The sequence below is a fragment of the Poecilia reticulata genome, chromosome 6 (assembly GCF_904066995.2).
Source record: "Poecilia reticulata chromosome 6, P_reticulata-male-v2, whole genome shotgun sequence".
Taxonomy (NCBI): domain Eukaryota; kingdom Metazoa; phylum Chordata; class Actinopteri; order Cyprinodontiformes; family Poeciliidae; genus Poecilia; species Poecilia reticulata.
This window is the reverse complement of record NC_088835.1, coordinates 28,355,784-28,377,439: the sequence shown is the minus strand read 5'-3', so window position 1 is coordinate 28,377,439 and position 21,656 is coordinate 28,355,784. Positions and strand designations below refer to the sequence as shown.

At 39.7% G+C, this 21,656-nt stretch overlaps 2 protein-coding genes across 5 annotated transcripts in view; both read left to right on the top strand.

The window, feature by feature from the left end:
* Nucleotides 1-9,093, top strand: part of il34 (interleukin 34) — a 67,521-nt gene extending 58,428 nt beyond the window's left edge. For both annotated transcript variants that reach the window (XM_008412570.3, XM_008412571.2), the window contains 2 exons: nt 495-678; nt 3,106-9,093. In XM_008412570.3, the coding sequence (XP_008410792.1) occupies nt 495-678; nt 3,106-3,191 (270 nt within the window). In that variant the 3' untranslated portion in view covers nt 3,192-9,093. The remainder of the gene's footprint in view (nt 1-494; nt 679-3,105) is intronic.
* Nucleotides 9,094-10,053: 960 nt separating this feature from the next.
* The window catches only part of lonp2 (lon peptidase 2, peroxisomal), a 32,876-nt gene continuing 21,273 nt past the window's right edge, over nt 10,054-21,656 (top strand). For 2 of the 3 annotated variants that reach the window (XR_001776738.2, XM_081608329.1), the window contains exons 1-5: nt 10,054-10,431; nt 13,414-13,549; nt 15,159-15,272; nt 20,895-21,026; nt 21,152-21,274. Coding sequence is in view for 2 of the 3 variants with exons in the window: in XM_081608329.1 (XP_081464455.1) it covers nt 10,199-10,431; nt 13,414-13,549; nt 15,159-15,272; nt 20,895-21,026; nt 21,152-21,274 (738 nt within the window). In the remaining variant the exon portion in view is untranslated. The remainder of the gene's footprint in view (nt 10,432-13,413; nt 13,550-15,158; nt 15,273-20,894; nt 21,027-21,151; nt 21,275-21,656) is intronic. The other variant, XM_008412572.3, reaches the window with a different exon arrangement.

The window sequence follows — 21,656 nt, the reverse complement described above, 5'->3', positions numbered from 1 at the left end:
TGCTGGGGTTGCTACGTTAACGGCCTGGGCTCTGCTGGGGTTGCTAGGTAACGGCCTGGACTCTGCTGGGGTTGCTAAGTAACGGCCTGGGCTCTGCTGGGGTTGCTAAGTAAATGCCTGGGCTCTGCTGGGGTTGCTAAGTAACGGCCTGGGCTCTGTTGGGGTTGCTAGGTAACGGCACACTGCCCAGGGGATGTGACTCAACAAGCAGAGGTTTTTCAAACGGCTCATCAAAAAACTTTTAACTTATTACCATACATCGGCTGGGTGTTTTTTTGTTTTTTTAAGTGGTTAGGTTGCTTTTGGAAGCAGTTGAGACTCAATTGGAAGTATAAAAACATGCAAAAAGTAAAATTATCCTTTTACGAACAGGCAGCTATTGCCGGGATTTAATGGCTGCTGTAATATAACTTTTATTTTCCTGGTGTTTGTCAGGTGACTCATGATTTTAAAGCCTGTCAGCTGTGTGTGTGTGTTTGTTTTGGTGTGTCCAGGTGTTCCAGCGGGAGCTTCCAGAGACGATCCAAGACATTTGGGATCAGTTAACGGAGGAGCCCGACAGGGTGCCGGAGTCCAGCTGGAGGTTCGCGTCTCCAAAATCCCTGGTGGATAACTTGTGCCACACCATGTGCTGCCTTTTCTGGGAGTGCTTTTCCGGCACAGAATCTTCTCAGGACTGTGAGTTCAACACGGAAGACATTTAACCAAATGAAAGCTGCTCCCTCCGGCACATAAAACACGCATCAACATTTATCCGATTTCTTACATGAAAATGTATGTTTGCATCCTGATCTGTTCCATGTGGGGTTATGGTTGGGTTTTTTTCCCCCCAAGCTCTCCAGTGTTGTGAGTGTCTCTCCAGCTCGGGATCAAAGATGATCCGATGCTTTGATGCTCCAGGTTGGGCCACAGCCTCTGCCAGGCCATCTGGACAGATTTTGTGCCTGCAGGTTCCCGCAAAGCCATGTTAATGTGTAACCTGACGTCCTGAACGGTGCCTTACTCAGGACCATCTGGACAGCTGCCACCGGAAAGTGTTTGCAAAAAAGGTCCACTCGCTTTTTAAAAAATCCTCAGCAGGTGCTGCAGTAAGCCATCCATCTTTGTCAATCGTCACCCAATCACATGCAATCACCTCAAAGCAGATTCTCAATCATGACACGAAACACCAGTTCCACTGAAGGCTGACCGGTGAAGGGGGCAGTAGAGCTGAGGTCTTCCTCATTTTCCCATTTCTGAGGCCCCCAACATGTGGCGACTGACCATGTGTGATCAGGAAGTCATGCGTCTCAGTTTCGTGCCTCATGTGGCTTTTAATCTGTGCAGGCCGACCCCTGAAGGATGGATTTAAAAAGGAAGAACAAGAATACCGTCGGGTCCTGTTGCTATATTACATTTCAGCTGAATTCACCATATTATTAAGTATTTATTGTCTAATCTCACACATGCATAAACCTGGGTGGTACCCCATTTTTAATAAAAACAAGGGTGTGGGGCCCCTGGACTAATTTTTTGGGGGTGGGTGGTTGCAGCCCTCTGATCACAGATGCAATACAAAGTGATCATCTTTTCCTAGCTTCTTGGTTTCCTTTTGTTGTCATGGTAACCAGAATCACATCTATTCATTGACTTGTGCTCTAAAATATACCTTGGGGCAGCCAAAACTCGTCCAAGTACAGCAAGTGTTTCCAAATGAATACTGACCCAGATCCTGTTATTGCTGAGAACACATGATAAATATTTCTTCAGTTTTCTTCAGTCAAGCCCAAAATAATATGCAAACTGGATGCCTTTCATTTGGGAAGGAAAACAAGCACAAACCATTTGAAATTTCTGATCTGCAAACCCGTTTTTACAAAAAATGTGTTTAAAATAGTTCAAGCTTATTTTACAATTTAATGGTTATAAAAAAAAAAATCAACATTTTTGGTGATTTTCGCTTTTAAAATTTATAATTTGTTTTGCCTTGACGATTTAGGCCCACATGACAAAAAGCTATTGGCCTATTCAAAACATTGTCCCAATTTACTGATTCTGAGCTCATTTTTATTCTTTGTTGTTGCTGAACTTGTTGAATCGTCTCTGGATATCCCCGATACGAGCCGCTGACCCATTTGAGCATCTTAAATCTCAATCAGAACATCAGGAGATTTCACAGCCTCCAGTCGGAGCCCATCCTCTGGCTCAATCTGAACGTAAAAGATTAAGGTCCTGACATGAACGACACCCAGCACCTGCAGGAGACGCACGTTAGAACGCCGCAGCCTTATGTGCTCCAGATTTCCAGGCCCCACAGATGCTGCGCAGCATTGCCTCACTTTCAGATGGATGGACAGTGTGCAGAATTTTTTTTGGGGAAGATTTTTGGCATGTCTCAGGAATCGGAGCACATCTCTGATGATGCCACAGCACTTTGATCTTGACTGATACGCTGTTTTTAAACATCCATATATCCAGGGAATTGTTCAGGTTTGTTTTCTGGGAAACGTCAGAGGGATTTATTCCTGATTTTCTCTCCTGTATGAATTCAGAAACCATCCTAATTTGTTGTTTTCATCTTAAAAAATCCCTACCAGCCTCGTCTGTCACACCAGCCCTCCTTCTTCCTTACAGCTCCAAATCCATCATCCGCTCACCGGAAATCCCTAACATCCCCATCTCTACCTCACCGGCAGTTTTTGTTAAAGTTTCATAAGTTTTACATCGAGCGAAACTGATTTGGAAAAATTATCTTTTGCCCAATTTATTTTGTGTTACTATTATTGTAATTTTTGTCCTTAAAAATGCCAAAATTTGGTCCATAGTCGTCACTTAAACTCAATGTTTTTGATAAATTTTGAGAATGTTTGCTGTGAAATCAGAGAAAAATGTGAAGATTTGTTGATTTTGTGTGAATTTCGCAGATTTGTGAAAAACTGAAAGGACTTAATGATGTAATTTGGCCACATAAAAAGCTACGGCAGGCCAGATTTGGCTTTGTGAGTTTGACACATGGTTTAAAAGCAGACCGGCTCTTTCTGCAGTCAGGTTGCACCTGCACAAATAATGCTTTGATTTACTGTAATTACTGATAACATGGATGTGTTTATTTTTTCTGCTTTTCAGACTGTGAAGCCTCCCATTCAAAGAAAGGCAGAAAAACGCCGAGCCCAGAACTGGAGACGAGGCCCACGGAGCCTGCAGAGTGGTGATTTCCACGCTGATGCCGCCCAGAGACTCCAGTGATTCACAGTAAAACCCATTTCAACAAGTAATTTCCAAAAAGAGCCAAGATCATTGTACAGACTTGAAAACCTCGGCACCATGCAGCGGTGAGAACATGTTGGCATAGCGACGCCACCTGTGCTTCATTTGGTAGCGTACGGACTTCCCATGTAGCCGAAATGCGGCTCAGCTCTGAGAGGAACCTTCAGGACTTCAGCTTTGACGCCGGACCTTTTCCTTCAGGACGTCTCCTGCTTCTGGTAACTCATCCATCAGATGTGTTCATGTTTTCTTATGTTAATAACGATGATGAATGCATTGTTTTCTGAGATGGATTCTTTGGGAAGGAACTTCTCATCGAGAGGCTAACAGAAAGAGACAGACTTTGTACCACAGCCAAACATCCCGATATAACATGTTATTTAAAAACAAATGTTTTACAGCTGTGCTACAGGCCCGGATTGCATAATCAAAGAGCTGTCCAAAAAAGTATGTTCATTTTCATTCGCTGCTTTATGTATTTATGTTTTTTTTATCTTGTGTAAAAAAGAAAAAAAGGAAGAAAAACGAACTTGGTCCACTGACGGCATATTTATCTTCCTTCTTACCGAGCCCCGTGTTCAGCAGAAATCTGTTTCAGTTTGTTTTTACCAGGTATGCCATGATTTCAAAGGCGAGTTTGTGGAAAATGATGGTGAAAGACGTATAATTGGCACCCGAGTTTCGTTTGAGGTTCCTGAGTTTTGAAAGGAATCTGGAGACAAACCAAGCTGGTGCCTTCGCAAAACAAGACAAGCATCAAGTTTGGTCTTGATGCAGAAACTAGAGAGTCTTCTGACTGAAAGTTTAATAAAAAAGACGTCAGAGTTCCCTAAAATCTTCGGCTGAAGTTTCAAGATGTGACAGGAAAGAGCACGATGCCATAAGAAAAGAGCTATCAGCAAGTAAAGTGACTGATGTTTCAATATAGTGACCTACAGAAAAGCTTTGGCTCCTGAGCAGAATGAGAAACTAAACCCAAAAGTAATCAGTTGATTCTTAAAGTTTTGACTATGAAGTTTTCATCTGTCCTGGTTGTTGTTTAGATCTTTATGTCTGCAGACTCTCCCATGACTCTTTTAGAGGCTGGCAGTACGTTAGACTGACATGCATCATGCATATAAAAGCTGTCATTTTTAGCAATAAAGCTATAAGCGATAGTTTTGTCACAGCGATTACGCTTTATTACCTAAATAAAGTCAGGACAAACTCCATGTACTCAACAAATTTTAAACTGATTTTGATGACGTGGACTTCTTCTCAGGCAAAAAAATTTACTTCTGAGGATTAAAACCCCAAATTCTAGCCAGAAATTTGTGATAATTTCACAGCGTTTACACTGTGAAATTGAATTGTAATCTCTTCAAAACCAGAATTTTTTTCAAATTCACAGATATTAAACGAATGTGGACCAAAGGAACTTGAAAGCAGCAGCAGCAGCACCTTGATCTGTTAATGATCCACAGGGATTACAGATTTACTTTGAATGAAGGATTTACTGTTAAATCAGACGTCCCATTTTGAAGGTCCGTCCAGCATCAGGTGATGCTAATCCGGCCATTTTTTCCTGACGTTCCAGTACGCCGTCCTCTTCTCTGTAATCTCTTCCATCTTTTTGAGACTCACTGCAACTTAGCGGAGAAATATTAGTCTAGTTTCCAGTGCAAATATCTTTGTACACTTGAAATAAGACAAGACTTTTTATCAAGCTATAGAGCTTGTTTTAAGTCAATAATTCTTTAATACTGATGAAAAGGTTCTTGTTCCACTGGCAGATTAATTTATAACACATGGAAAAATGTCTTGTGAAATAACCTGCCAGTGGAACAAGAACCTTTTCATCTATATTAAAGAATTATTTACTTAATCTTGCTGAGAAGTTACTTGACAGTTAGTTTTATCTAATTTCAAGTGTACTAAGATATTTGCACTAGAAACTAGACCAGAAATATTTGGTAAGATTTTGTTTTTCCAATAGGCCCACAAGCACAAATACCACTCTTGAAAACTGTTTATCAATTCACTTCTTCAGGACATAAGTCACATAAAGTGTGATTTGTTATCACTAAATTGCTCACAGTAAATGCATTTAATGAAATTTTCCAATTTATTGATATTTATTGATGCTCTCATTGAACAAATAGTGGAGAAAATACTAAAAATAACAATCCAGACGGGAATCGTCATTAATTGGATGATTCCTGTCATAAGAAATTTGTCAAAATAAATAGACGATTTGATAAATTTTTATTTATAATCTCACAGGTAAAAACAATCTTAAATCACGCTTCATAAACCCCCATCTGAAGAAGCTCTAACAAAAAAAAACAACAAAAAAAACGCAGAATAAGACTCTTTTTCTATTGGAAACCTCCTAAAAGACATAACTGAGAGTTCAGAGGTCAAATATCTCCATAGTTAATACAAAGGAACCTCTTAACCACTGTTAATCTTTTGCACCCTTAACAGAGCCTCAGTTTTACTGCAGCAATACTTTCTGCTTAGCCTCATGGATATAATTGGCTTTCTTGAATTTGTGTAATCATAAAGTTTCTGCTCACAGCTGGAGGTTTGCTTATTATTTATTTCACACACAGAGTGCCGAGCCAACCCGATGGTATATGTTATGACTTATCTAGTACATGAACGTGCATTATGACTTAATGTGCACAGACAGAGGTGGTCGGGTTGGTGCAAAAGGTTAATCTGTACAAGGAACCAGTAAATTTGTAACATCTGGGCTGAGAAAGCTGGGCAGGTCTGGTTTTGGCAGGGCTGATTTGACAGCATAAAGAGCTGAGAATAAATACATAATGGTTTCCAATTCAGCTATACAACTCTGTGGTGTTTTACTTAATGCTCTGGAGCACAATAAACCCAGTGATTGCGTGGATCAGATCGCAATCTTTGATCTTGACTCTTCAGCTGCAGACAGGGAACAATTTAAAGGAAATCCAGAACTGTCTGGCATTCCTGATCGCCTATAGCACTATAAATTTATTTGGTGTAAACAAAGTTTGCTCATCATGGTTGAAAACGGTGTTGGTTTTCTGCTTACCGTCAAACTAAAAAAAATCCAGGCTTCTGTCCACCTGTCATGCATGAATGTCATTAATTTTGAGGCTTTTAATGATTTATTTATTTTTATATTTCAATGTATTGACCCTTTGTGACTACGTCACAAATCATTCAGGCGCCAGGATGGACGTCGGAAGTGAGGGATGGGAGCATTGAACAGAGCGACTAAAATAGTTTTCCAAAGTTGTTTTTGCCAGTTTACACATGGCTTCTACTTGTTCGAGTCGAGCTAATTTGTCTGTGAGCGTAACACACCTGGCTGGGGGTCATATAAATAGCTAGCTGTAATAGCTAGCTAACCGACCCATGCTATCTCCCTCCTGACGTGTTGATCAAATTACCGACTTCGTCTGAATTCACGCCACAAGATTTATATCACTATCAAATACAGCGTTTCCCCTCACACCAGAGCAACATTAAAAACGTACTAAAGACAAGATGCTAGCCAGTTTTTTTTTCCATACATGCTAGGCTACATGACGGTGCGGCATTGTCTCCATTGTTGCCAATGGTTAAATGCACCTTTTCCATAAAGCAATGTTTGATATTTCTCTAATCATATTTATTAAGTACATGAACCTACACTTTTTTTTTTTACTTTTAAAAAGTGTTCCCTGCAAATCCACGATTACACCGAGGGCTGACAATCATTAATATAGACAGCTGCCAGTCACTGATTGACAGCTGCTGTCCATCGCCGCCGTATCTTTCTTCATTAAAAGTTATAAGATAAAATGGCAAGTTTGATCTGCATCTTTATCTGTGCAGCCGATCGCGCAGCACCATCCTATGACCATATTTTAAGTGAAATCAACTAAATAGAAGCGATATTAGGTTACAGATGTCTGTTTTAGACTAGCTTTAAAGGAGCTCATTGGTTGTTTTGACGTCCATCATGGCGGAGTGGGCGGAGTTCTGGAGAGCGTGACGTCACGTGCAAAAGGTCAATATCAGCAATGATTTTTAAAACCAAGAACGTGGCGCACAAAACTAAATTCACTGTGTATTTTTCCCTCTTTTTTGATATTGTTTCATATTTGCGATGTATAATGAATGAATTCACCCTGCAAAAAGAAATGTATAAAAACACCTTTAACAGAACATAAAGATGTTAGTGTCCATGTGAACCACATCATGTGCAATAAAACAAGCCCACTCCATAATACAGTCACCACCGTGTTACACAGATGGGTTTTTTTCTTGGTTTCAGGCTCCATTCGCCTCCTTTTGCTTGTTTTCAACTACAGTTATGTAGCATAATAAATCAACTGCAAATTTGAAAAATTATAACTTACATTGGATAAAAAAAATTCTTGGGTTATATTTGCAGAAATGTAATGCACAACAGAAGTAATTTCAGGATGTTTTAGGATAAATAAATGAGTTTGTATCACATCATTTTTAATTTTTATTATTCTATACTTTCTTCACAACATTTCAGAAAATGACCTGAGAGAGTCCTGTTTCTCTGTTTCGGTTTATTCCAAATAAATAATTTATTTTATAAAAATGTAAAGCGAATACAGAAGCACTCGAGTATGACTTCTGATAAAGTCGGTTTTATAACATGTGAAGCACTCTAAAGGTAATGTTTGTCCACAAGTAGAGGAGAAATTGGTGATTTTCAGGGAGCAGACGTGACTAGAACGGCCACCGGAGGGCAACAGCTGGCATCACCATGGTTACAGGCAGTAACAGGAGCACCCAACGGCAATTGTTGCCGCTTCTGATTGCTCACTTTTGCCCTCTACTGGCCATTTTAGACATCAGCTCCACGTAAATCATCTCCATCCTGATTGTCTTCTGCATGTGAGCCACTGTCACAAGAGAGGATTCATTTGAACAACTAAAGTTTATATTTATGTTTTGTCTGCATCAGATTCACACATTTTAGCTTCACCCTCATACGACCAGGAGTCTAAACTCTTAAACCATGTTGTTTTTGGATTTCTTGCATGGTTCATTTCCTGTAAATCCCGTCAAGCTGGTTTGCTTGGTTTTTACTGTAGGATTCACTTACCCCCGTGTTACTCTTTGGTTTACTTTGTTTGCTATTTCTCACAGTTTGAAGCAGAGCTGGTTTCTAAACAACCCACAAGCTATCCCCGGCTTTGAAAAAGAGAAAAATAATCCTGCACACACACACACACGCACACACACACACACACACACACACACACACACACACACACACACACACACACACACACACACACACACACAAACAGTTCATGTTGTAAGACAGCAGCCAGGAATAATATTTGCTCATGCATGTTGGATTAAATCAGAATAAAGAGATGGAGCTGAAATGTTTATTGCAGAATTTAAGTTATTGAAATGCCTTGCTAGCTTCACATTTCGCATTGTGTTTGGTTTAAATTTTTATGTGACATGGTTCTGTTTGCATAAGTTACAACTTCAGTCTGCATTTAGTCCTGACATGTAACTAAATTCAGGTCCAATTTTAAGCTGGTCCACATATGCAACAATACATATGCAACAATGTGCACAAAGAACAATGTTTGTATATTTTTTCTACATACAATTGTCTGAGTGTTTCTTTCTCGTGCTTCAGAAACCAGATGTCAGTGCTTTTGTTTGTGTAGGAGCTTGATTCAGATATAACAGAGAAAAAAACCTGCAAAAACATGTTTGCGGTCTTACAGATTATTGTTTTATACACAAGATATTGAATTTTTGTTGTTGTTTTTGGAAGTGTGTAACACTCTGACAGTACTTTTATGAAAATAAATCAATATTTTTATCAACTAACTCTGTGTCTTGATTCAATACATTTAATTAATAATCAATGTATTGTTTGTGTAAGAAAAATATTTGTTTATCTCAAAAAAATGGATATCTATTTTTGAATGAACCTGAAAAAGTACCTCCAGGTGACTGTGGTCAGGACGACAGTAGCACTGTTGCTAACTTAGCGACAGCAGCTGCGTTTCCATTACATATGTCCGCAAAACTTTGTCAACATTCCATTAATGTCGAAAAAGCACAAGCAATTGTGTTGTTTCCATTGAATAAGAAACGCAATTAAAATCACAAGCAAATAAGTTTATTCATGCCATAAATCATTAAAAAAACACGATCCCTGACATTCCTCCAACTACTTCCTGTTGTCTTCTTTGTGTTTTGCGACAGTGGCGATATCCAGTTGTTGATCATGTGACTTGTGTAAATTACCCAAGTATAAGTAAAAAAAAGTATTAAGAGTCTATATTTCTGAACCTCACTCATGAGAAAAAGCTTTTATATATATATATATATATATATATATTTAAATCTGCAGTTGGTATAAACTGTTACCCTAACAGTGTGTGTTGTTGTTTACTTTCAGTCAGTGTGTCCTCTATTTTTATTTTTTTTCATCTGTAGTTAAAGCTGATTTTAAAAGCACACAGCCAGGCACATTTTTAGCTATAACCCTGTATTTCTAAGGGGCGAGGTAATCTGTTATGTCACCCATATAAAAAGAAACAAAAGAAAAAAAGATGCTGAACTTGGAGCATAACGGTGGTCTGTTTCCTAAAGAGAGCAGAATAATTGTATATTTTAAATTTTGTTTGTTTAAATTACTATTAAACATTTAATAATTAATAATTTATTACTTAAAACAATTTTAAATGATTTTTAAATAAAGTCCCTTTGCTGTAAAAATATAAGGAACAGGCAGAAAACTCAACGCGAGATATTGTGATTTCTCGTTACGTAGTATTATGTCCCTCCGCGCTGGCCGTACACTAGAATTTTCACATAGCTGTAAGTTGTCGAATCTTTTGTTTTGAAAGTTCTAACCCGGAAGTGGCGACAGTTCAGGACCCGGTGTTGTAAACAGAGACTTGTTTTTCGGTCAAGCTCTTCAGAAATGGCCTCAGCCGGGGGGATCCAGATACCGAACCGTCTGCCGCTGCTGCTGACCCACGAAGGAGTGCTCCTGCCGGGCTCTACGGTCCGGTTCAGCGTGGACTCGCCGCGGAACATGCAGCTAGTGGGCCAACGGCTGCTGAAAGGGACCTCCCTGAAGAGCACCATCATCGGAGTGATCCCCAACACCAGAGACCCCGAACAGGACTCCGACCCTCTGCCGCCGGTTCACCAGTAAGAACCAGTCCGCTGCTCAGCTGGAGACACTGGTGGGGTTACTGGTCAGATCGACCTGGGGTTTGTCAGGTCTGGGGCTGTGACGTAACAGGTCATCGGGTCAGTGACCAAAAATTAATGAAGTGACTTTCATCATAGACCTAATAAATACTTTAAAATATAGGGTGTAAAACCCCCACGTCAAATAAATATCTAAAAGAAAAAGAAAAGTATAGACGAGACATGTCAAATGAAAAAAAATGGGTCATAAACCAGTTTTTTAAAAAATTATTTTAAAAAAAGATATAAAAAAAACAAAAAAATATGCCTAAAAATAGTAATGCATATCCTCAAAAACTAAATATAAATAAGAGTCATGAATGAATAAAACAAAGGGCATCATAAGTAGTCATACATAAAAACAAAACAAAAACATAAAAATCAGTCTAAAAATAAAATACTACAGAACTAAATATAGGGGTAATAAATAAGTAAAATAACCATAAACACCAGAAAAGATAAAGTGTAGAATATCGTAAAACAAATGTAAATCAATTAATTATTAAGAAAAACAGACATGAATCAAAATGGGTAACAAAAACAAATTAAGTCATGAATCTATACAAATAAATTACAAAAATGTGGCTCGTAGGGAAACAAATAACCAGAACAAAACCCCCATAAAAGTTAACACAAACAAAAAACATAAAAGACAAATAATTACGTAAACCATGATTCATCGCCCAATCAGAGAGGATTTAGTGCCTCGTGTCTCATAATGATCCTAAATGTTCTCAGCAGTGTGTGAAATTACCAAAGGGTAATTTAACATTTTTCTTTTCATCTGCTCTACCAAAGTTGATGCAGTCCAGGTCAGAAACCACAAGTCTTAAACTGGTTACATCTGGACTGAATCATGCAACTTTTAGAGAGGAAATCGTATTAAAGGCAGTTTGGGACTCGTTAAACCTGAGTTATGGTGTTTAAAGATCCGGAACCGCACTGAAAGTTTCAGAATTCGCAGAAGGTTCACTCTCCTGTCCAGGTAAGGCAAAGGTTTTATATTAATACACAATAAAAAGACAGCTTTTATATCCTGTCACTGAGTTACACTGGAAGCTCCTAATTGACTTGTTGTTTTGCTGTGGGAAGCGATTTATTCCAGAAATTTCCAGAGGCCAGCTGTGGCATTTTCCCTCAAGGTGACCACAGAGGAGTGGACTTTAAGCTTTTTATCAGCTGCGTCTCGCTCCGTTTGGTTACTCAGTAGCTGGAGCTCCTGTTGGTTTATCCTTTCACCACCAACACCAGTCATCTTCATCCAGGGCTGCAACTAACGGTCATTTCAGCAAATTATTATTCTATTAATTATTCAGATGATTAATCAATTAATCAGATTCAAAAAGCATTTTATTAAACAGTATTTGAAATGGATTAAAGGATACAAAGAAACAAATGAGTTCCTTAAAAAAAAAAAGCAACATCATATCCTTCCTTTGGTGTACGCTTCTGTTGATTATTCAGACTATTAATCGGATAAAAAATGTCACATTCTGTAGACTTTTCTTTTAATTCATTCATTCATCCAGTTTCATTTTGAGATCTAAACAGAAGCGTTGTGAAGATCAAACCTGCTGCTTGTGATAATTTTCTGACCCGGTCAGAACCAGAGGCAGACCCTCTGCTTCCTGGAGCAGAACCTAACTCTGTTTTGATTATTTGTTCATTTTGTGGAGGTTTTTGTATCTCAGTGTTTTTCTTTCTTTCCTGCTCAGTTTGTCTTCAGCTTCGCTGTCAGATTCAGTCCAACATTTAGTGGCTTAAAGGGATTTTGGGAACATTTGGAGCTGATGAGAGAATCTGCTCTGAAACGTCTGGGAGGGAACAGTCCTTCCTTCATTCCTTCCTTCATTCACTTCCTTCATTCACTTCCTATACCTCATTCCTTCCTTCATTCACTTCCTTCATTCACTTCCTATACCTCATTCCTTCCTATACCTCATTCCTTCCTTCATTCACTTCCTATACCTCATTCCTTCCTGTACCTCATTCCTTCCTTCCTTCATTCACTTCCTATACCTCATTCCTTCCTATACCTCATTCCTTCCTTCCTTCATTCACTTCCTATACCTCATTCCTTCCTATACCTCATTCCTTCCTTCCTTCATTCACTTCCTATACCTCATTCCTTCCTATACCTCATTCCTTCCTTCCTTCATTCACTTCCTATACCTCATTCCTTCCTATACCTCATTCCTTCCTTCCTTCATTCACTTCCTATACCTCATTCCTTCCTGTACCTCATTCCTTCCTTCATTCACTTCCTATACCTCATTCCTTCCTGTACCTCATTCACTTCCTTCATTCACTTCCTTCATTCCTTCCTTCATTCACTTCCTTCATTCCTTCCTATACCTCATTCCTTTCTCACTTCCTTCATTCCTTCCTATACCTCATTCCTTCCTTCATTCACTTCCTTCTGACTTTCCTTACTTACTTACTTCTTCTCACCCTTCCTTCTTTCTCTCCTTTTTCTCCTTTCCTTTATGCCCTACTTTCATTTTATCTTTCCTTCATTTAATCCTTTCTTCCTTCTTTCATCCCTCCCTTCCTTCTGTGTTTCCTTCATTCTCTCCTTCTTCCCTTCCTTCTTTCCTTCACTGTCTGTGCTCTTTCCTTCCTTCCTTTCCTCCATTCTTTCATCTGCCCTTCATTCATTCATGCATTCCCTTGCTCCATCCTTCCTTACATTTCCTTCCTTCCCTTATTTAATTCCTTCCATCCTTCCTCACTCTTCCTTCCTTCTTTTTCTCCTTTTCCCCTTCCTTCTTTCTTTCTCTTCTGTGTTCTTTTCTTCCTTCCTTCTGCTCTTTTTTCTCTCCATCCTCTGTTTAAAATCTCTCCCTCTCTCCCCTCTCTCTCTCTCCCCCTCACTCTCTTATTCTCTCCCCCCCTCTCACCTCTCTCTCTCTCTCTCTCTCTCCCCCCTCCTCTCTCCAGGATCGGTACAGCAGGAATCGCCGTCCAGGTTGTCGGCAGTAACTGGCCGAAGCCTCACTACACGCTGCTCATCACTGGTCTCTGTCGTTTCCGGGTTTCCAGTCTGCTGAAGGAGCGGCCGTTTGTCCTGGCCGAGGTAAAACCTTCGCTTTCATCAACACTGGTGGCTCATATTCATTCTACTATTCAGCTTGTTCTTCCTCGCTGTTGAGGAAAACAAAACCTGCGTTAAAATAAAAATGTTATAAAAAAAACCAAGATAGTTTCTCAGGATGTTTCTGTTTCCATTCAAACCCAATTAAATCCCTGGCTGCTACAGTGTTATGTTGAAAACAAGAAAATAAATGTTTTCATTTTTTTTCCCCGTTCATCAGCGGATTGAAGAGACCGCAGCTTTATTGCTTCGTATAAACTCTTAAGTGGAAGCGTGGTGTTGGGATTCCCACAGAACAAATGAGCCGCTGAAACCACAGATCGGGCCGCAGCAGCGCTGTGGTTCTGTCTGTGTTTGCATTCTTTGAACCGTGGCTGTTAAACTCCTTCGCTGCCAAGACGAGCTGTTCAGAGGCGGTTTTATCTCTCTGTGGTCGTAAATAACCCTCCTGGCTGCGATTTCTGGTCTTTTAGGATTCTGTAAATGCAGAAAATGTGCTACGATTAAAGCTTATAGGAGACAAAAGTCCACCAGACCTGATGTGGATCAGGGTGTGAATTTATCCTGCATGGCGATCACAGCTCAGTCGGATCACGTCTGGAGGCTCACGATGCCTTCAGGTGTCAATGGAGTCCATACAGCTGGACCGACATCTTAAAACCAAACACACAGGAAGTTCAAAGGTCACATGAACCCATGCATGAATGCATGAAACTCCTGCCGAGCTGCAAGATGACGTTTTCTGCAACCTTAGCCCAGTTTCTGATTGCTTGACTATATTTATAATAATAATAATAATAATAATAATAATAAATGTAATTTGTACCGCACTTTTCATTAGAAAAAATCTCAAAGTGCTATATTTGAATAGGATTGTGTGAATATACATAGAATATTGTTGTAAATGTAGCGGATTTAGATGGATTTCCGTCTGTAGTCTCAACAAACACAAAATTCAAACATTCATTATAGATGGGAGAGAAAGGAGGAGTAAATTTTTTAGGTTAATCTCAGAAATGTTCTACAAAAAGCATTATAAGTTTTGATTTTGGAAAGTCAAAAAATCTGAGATTAACCAGAAAGGTTTACTCTCAGAAATTTTCATGAACAACATGGAAATTTCTGAGTTTGAAAAATGTGAAATTTGCTAGACAAAAATCAAGATATTTTTAGATCAATCTCAGAAATGTCCTAGAAAATAATTGTACATTTTTGACTTTTTCTTAGTTAAAAAAGTTAGAAAAATTTAAACTCTTCAAACTCAGATATTTCCACGTTTTTTTTTTTCTCAGTTTGACTCAAAACATACATTTTAAGAGACAGTTATCCCTGATACTGAAATTTTTTTTTCAACTTTTGAAAAAAAAAAAACATGTCTAAAGAATGTTCTCGCTACATTTTCTGGCATTTCCACTTAAAAACTATTTTTTCAGTTTAACTAAGCTAAAACAAGAAAAAATTGGTTTGATTTAACTTCAGACAGAGAGAAGAAAAATTTGTTTGCATCTTTTTATTCAGTATGTAAAAACCTGACGTCATCTGTAAAAATATACAAATGTCTGAGTCTTCTGTCTTTCGTGGTGAAACGCAGGTGGAGCAGCTGGATAAACTGGAGCAGTACACAACGCCAACAGCAGAGGGCGCTACAGCAGAGGATGGAGAACTGGGAGAGCTTTCTCAGAGGTTCTACCAGGCTGCTGTTCAGGTGTGTTTTATTTAACTTCATTAACACCTGATAGGTTTTAAAAAGCAGGGGGAGACAAAGTGACTCACAGTGTTCTGGTTCTCTGTCTCATCGTTTGTTTTGCTAAAAATAAACCAAACGCCTGATGCAGCTGCATCGCTGCCTTGCAGCATCAAGAGTTTGCTTGTTCTCCAAGCCTTCCTGAATTTCCCTCCAGTCTCCACAATTTTTCCAAAAATGTGCGTCTTACTGCGTGGATGCTTTTTTTGTCCTGTGTGTCCCTGTGTTAACCTGTCCCCACGCTCTACAAGATCACATCTCTCATCTATTTCCTGATGGAGAAGTACATGTCGTTTGTTTATTCATATAAACTGAATGCAGAAAGACTGCAGGGATTGGGAGATTTTGGGAAATGAATTAAAAGCTCAGATGTCTCGTATCCACAGCTGAGAAATCAGGTCATTCAGACTTTAGAGTGTTTTCACACCTGATAGTCCAGTAGACTTGGTTCGATTGGGGACTTTTGCTCTCTTGCTCTCTGTGATGCTTTTTTTTCCTCTGCTCCCTCCCTGCTCTGTTTTTGTCCCGTCTTTTTCTCTATTTTTGGAGCCTGCGATGTAGCCGTCGCAGGTTCGATTCCCGGCCTGGCGACCTTTGCCGCATGTCTTCCCCTCCTCTCATTGCCAACTTTCCTGTCAATTTGACAATTCCTGTCAAATAAAGGCCACCAGAGCCAATAAAACCATAAAAAAGAAAGTCCAGATGATCCTTACACTTATTTAGCAACCCAGAACAGGGATTACAATAAACTACAATAAACTTGGAATCCAGAAAAACGACCTTAGCAACTGTGTTTTAGACTCCTATTCTTCCAACCCAGAAAGAAGTATCTAGTTTATTTACTTTGGATCAACATTATTAGCTTTTTCTTCTTTTTCTCTTTCCTTTGGTTTGTTACTTTGTTTGTATTTCCTTTTAATTCCTTTAAAACACTTTGTATTGCCTTGTTGCTGAAAATGTGCTATATAGATAAAATTACCTTTACCAAATTTGCATCAGTTGTTACATGTTTACGTTTTGTGAAGAAGGAAGTTGCGCTCATTGTATTCTTTGGAGGTTTTTGTGTAGTTTCCTCCAGTGGTTCTTGGTGCAGCGCCCCCGCAGGTGAGGAGGGGAACAGGTTTTTCAAAGAGTTTAGTTTGTTTGACGCAGCACATTTCCACAGTGCTGAAATGTAACAAATGTTCCCATTTTGGTCCCCAAATAAAACCTAATCTACTGAACTATCAGGTAGGGAAGCAACCTAAAGCTACACCCTGAAGGTGCAGCTTCTTTTTATGACTATATGTAGAAATATCAGTAAATCACATTTTAACCAAGCAGAGGGAACCTGGTTTGAAGCTCAGGTTGGAAGTTTGTCTTCCTCAGTGTTTTCTCTGCCGTCCTTTAAAAAGTCAGAATCTCGTAGTCCTGCTGCCTCTGTGTGAGGAGCTGAGCTCCGTTCGCCCGTGTCTGCGGCGGCCTGTCCACATGTGGCCGATAAAACATCAGGATTACTTGAAGCTTTCGCCTGATCTTCCCTCGTCAGAACGGCCCTGCAGAGTACTTCTCCTTCTGAAGCACATGTCTCTTTGTCTCCCTGCCCAGCAGATGCCTCGATTTAGCAAAGATTTGACAGGTTTCCTGAAATCTTCTCCCATCCCGCTGTGTCTCCATCAGCTGCCATTCTGTAATAATTTCTCAGAGGACGCAAAGTGCAAGAAAGAAGACTTTGATGAGCTTTACAGGTGGAAAGATTTCGCTCTCCCACAGCTGAATCTGCCTCTTTTAGCTCCTGGAATCATTTGATTTACTGCAAACCTTCTGCAGGGAAACGAGCTTTAAAAGTTCTCAGGATTTAATGTTTTTCAAAGTTTGTATGCACTAAACTCCTCTTCGTTTCCATGAAGTGATCGTGTATTTCATGTTGATGAGCTGTGTCCATAACGAGCCTCGATGACATCATCGCTCCGTGTTTTATGTCTTTTGAAACGTTTCCAGTCGTCTTTGGTTACTTAGTGTGAAAGAAACTTGAGTGATGAGGAGAACAGAGGATAAATGAGCTTTGATACACACTCTGCAAAAACTGAATAACGTAATTTTCCTCTTACCTGCAAGCAGGTGTAAGATGCAGCATAATAAAATTACTGAAGTAAAAGTAAAAAGTACAGCATAGTAAAATTACCCCTAAAAGTACATTTATTCAGAAAAGTAACTCAGATATAATAGTTTGGACGTAAGAACTTCATGTGAAGTGTGGTCGTTGTTCTGGTTGCTGCAGCTTCAGGGAAAAGAGCTACTTTCTTTTTTCCTTGTTTCGGATGCATCAGTTTTCCGTCCCTCAGTTTACTGAGGTTTTCCCAAGAGGTGGATGCAGCAGAGTGGAAATCTGATCAGGAAAATGACAGATATTATTTTCTGAAGACCCTTTTCGAGTTTCAGGAAAGAAAATAGAAAGAAACAAATTTTGACTCCAGAATTTAACTTTTTTTCAAAAATGTAAACATTACGATATTTTTTTTGCAGTCAAACTGTTTTTTTTTTTTTACATGAAATTGGATAAAATTTAAAACCGACCTTCAGTCATCCATCGGTTTATGCTTTTTCCTGTTTCCTTACTTCCTTCTTTCCTTCCTTCCTCTCATCCTTCTTTCTTTCCCTCCTTCTTTGTTTCCGTTCTTTCCTTCCATTCTCCCTTCTTTTCTCCCTCCTGGATTCCTTCCTTTCTTTCTTCATTCATTTACTTATTCTCTCCTTCTTTCCATCATTCAAATATTCTTTCCTTCCACCAAAGCTTTCTTTTTTTATCCCCTTTCTTCCCTTCCTTACTTCATTATAATGCATTGTGTTATAATATTTCATAATCTAATATTATTGTGATGATAATATAATAATATTATTGTTATTAATAATAAAATGTTATTAATTTAACATGAAGTTTCAGAACCCAGTCGATGTTACGATCAGCCAGGATTCTCCGCTCCACTTTGTGGAAAACATAAAGTTTGGAAACATTTCTGGCTGTTGGGATTATTATTTTTTTTCGGAGGGGAGGGATAATAAATTCACGCCCAAACTGAGAACACAAGAGCTGAAGTAATTCATCCTTTCGTAGTTTATATTCCTACGCTGCTGATTTTTATCCAACGCTGTGATTAGTTCCAGTTTCTGCTCCGACCTCATGTTGTACGCATGCAGTCAGATCGGATCTGAATCATTCCTCCACTTCGCGTCTTCATCTTCCATCTCGCAGATGTCCTTTTGAACATGCGCACACATATGGAAGCTCGGTTGGATTTCTTTTTTTGTAGGGCACAGCTTTTCCCTCAGAATGAATTAATTCTTCGTCGAATTACGTTGTCGTGTGAAGACCTGCGGCCAGCAGATGTGCAGCACTACATTTTTGAAGTCACAAATCCATCTCTGTTCCCACAATTCGTGTAAAGATCCACTCTGATTATCTGCGGGTGAAAAAAAAAAAGAGGAGATCACCGCTGGAATGTTGAATTTTATCAGCATGGGATGAAACGGACAGAATCTGTCTTCTCCAGTTTATAAACGGCTGCAGGTTTCTGAAAACGACAAGCTCTGATGGATTTGATCGATAATCCGTTTCACCCCGTCAGGAATGACGGTTTGAAAACTTGCTCTTAACGTTTTCTGTCTTCAGGCTGGTGGTTCACGTTTGAAATGAGGTGAACCTGCAGAGCCGCTGAGAAGGAAACGTTCCTGCTGTCTGATCCAAAAGTTTTCAATTTCTCCTCTTTGTCCTGTGAACCCAACTGACCTGGTCCGGATCTGAAGTTCTCCAGACTTACTGCCGGACTTTCAGAGTTTACCTTTGGATTTTACAATAATCTGATTCATTTCAGCCCAATCAGTTATCAGGGTTTCCATGCAATCCTTAAAGATTAAGAAATGTTTGGAATTAGCTTTAAGTGTTATCAGTTCGATCAGAGAACAGAAACATAATGAGATATTTTATCCATCCATCCATCGACCCTCCAAAGATTTGATATTTAAAGCTCGAAGACTACTAAGTTCATTGCCAACCTCAGTAGTCATAAGTGACCTATTGGACTTAAAACATAAAAATGTTCATAACGGACTTGACGGACTCGTTCTCTGATTTGAATTTTCATCTACAATGAGCTTAGTTTTAGTTTGTCTTGTCACTTTAAATCCCAATCAGCCGCTGTTGGCCACGCCCCCCAATTCAAAGCATCCACTCACGTGAAAATGGCTGCAAGCAGTTGCACAATTATACAACAGTACATCTTTGAAAAGCAGAAGTGGAGCCTCCTACACAATCAACAAGAATGCAGCAAGTGGTGGTAACACTTTATTTGAAGGGGGTGAATAAGACTGTTATAAACATGACATAACTCCTGTCATGAACATGAATAAGCCTTCATGAATATTTATGACTGTTGTCATAAAGTGTCATTCAGTAAATTATGATACTTTTAATACAAAGTTGACATTATTGAAAATGTCTTTATTATGACAACTTGACATTAACCAGTAAATCATTACTGTTATAAATTTGTTATAAAGGTATTACTGATTGCACTTTAAAAATTAGGTAACTTTATGTTATTAAAGATAAAGTTTAAACAGCTGGTTCCTCTCCAGCTAACGTTTCAGGCGAGAGGCGGGGTCACCCTGGACAGGTTGCCAGTCTGTCGCAGGGCAACACAGAGACACACATGACACACAACCACACACACTCACACACACACACTCACACCTAGGGACAATTTAGAGAGGCCAATTAACCTGACAGTCATGTTTTTGGACTGTGGGAGGAAACCAGAGTACCTGGAGAAAACCCACCATGCACAGGGAGAACATGGAGACTCCATGCAGAAAGACCGGGGCCGGGAATCGAACCCAGAACCTTCTTGCTGCAAGGCAACAGCTCTACCAACTGCGCCACTGTGCAGCCCCCTGATTGAGAATCTGTGGAGGGAAATTAAAATTATGGTTCCAACCTCAGAGTTGAGCTTCTTCACCAAAGATCAAGTGGAAACATGAAGAAAATCTGCTCCATAATTATTAAAAGGACATGCTATATTGTTTCTTAAAATGAAACGTCTCTTGTGATTGTTGCATAAAGATGATTTAAACTCTAAATCTGTCAGGGGTATCCATCATTTTCAGCTTTTATGGCACAATGTAGCATATTATTAAAGAATGTGAATAAAAATGGTTGTAAACTCCAGAGATTATTTCTAAAAAGCTGCTGGCTGAAAACTTGGCACGCCGTGTTGTTACTGACTGAAATATTACTGTGTTATCTGATCAGACATCGTCCAGGTTTCCGAGTAATTCAGCTTTTTCACTAATCGCGTCACTCCAAAGCCTCTCCCTGCAGCGTCTCTCCCAACCAGTTTCATCGGATCAGCTCCGTATAAATCCGCCGTGGATGTCGGCGCTGCTTCCTGTCTCCCCTGTGGAAATACTGGAGCGTGATGAAAGCGAGCTGTAGTTTCAAAACAGCTTATCCTAGCAACGCACAAGTTGATGGGATATGACAACAAAAGTTTACCTAGATGTGGAAACATGCTTTAATTGTAATGCTTCTCCTTGTGTGTGTTGCAGTTATTAGGGATGTTGGACATGTCGGTCCCGGTGGTGGCCAAGTTCAGGCGCCTGCTGGACAGTCTGCCCAGGGAAACTCTGCCGGATGTGGTTGCCTCGATGATCCGCACCTCCAACAAGGAGAAACTCCAGGTGGGACCTCAGACTATTGAGGGCTCGCATTGAATGTGAAGCTGAGACTTTGATATCACTGCATGACGAGTAAAAACCTTTTGGCTGAGTTGGTAGGAACGTCCGTCTGTTTGTGGTTCATCCAGGTGCTGGATGCAGTCAGCCTGGAGGAGCGCTTCAGGAAGGCTCTGCCCATGCTGACCAGGCAGATCGAGGGACTGAAGCTGCTGCAGAAAACCAGGAAAATGAGTCCAGACTCTGACAAGAGGGTGACGGGGTTTTCCTTATGCGCTTTGTAAAAGTTTTCATGCATTGTTAACTTTTTTTGTCTCAAAGCTCAAGATCTTATGTGACAGACCAGCACAAACTAGCACTTCATTCAAATGTCACCTAAATAAGACAAAACAGAGTAACTTTATCTTGGCATAAATACAGCTGTAATGTGTGTCTCTCAGAGGTCGAAGTTCAAAGTGTTTCATCTGGATTTTATTTGGTAGACACAAGAAGGTGCGTAATTATAAAGTGTGAAGAAAAAGGAGGCTCTTGGGAATAACAAGCTTATCAGCTTTAGTCAGCAGTCTCACTGAAAGGGCCATACGGGTCTCAAATAAGGTCAATAAGGTCACCATGAAGGTCATGAAGGTGAGAGAC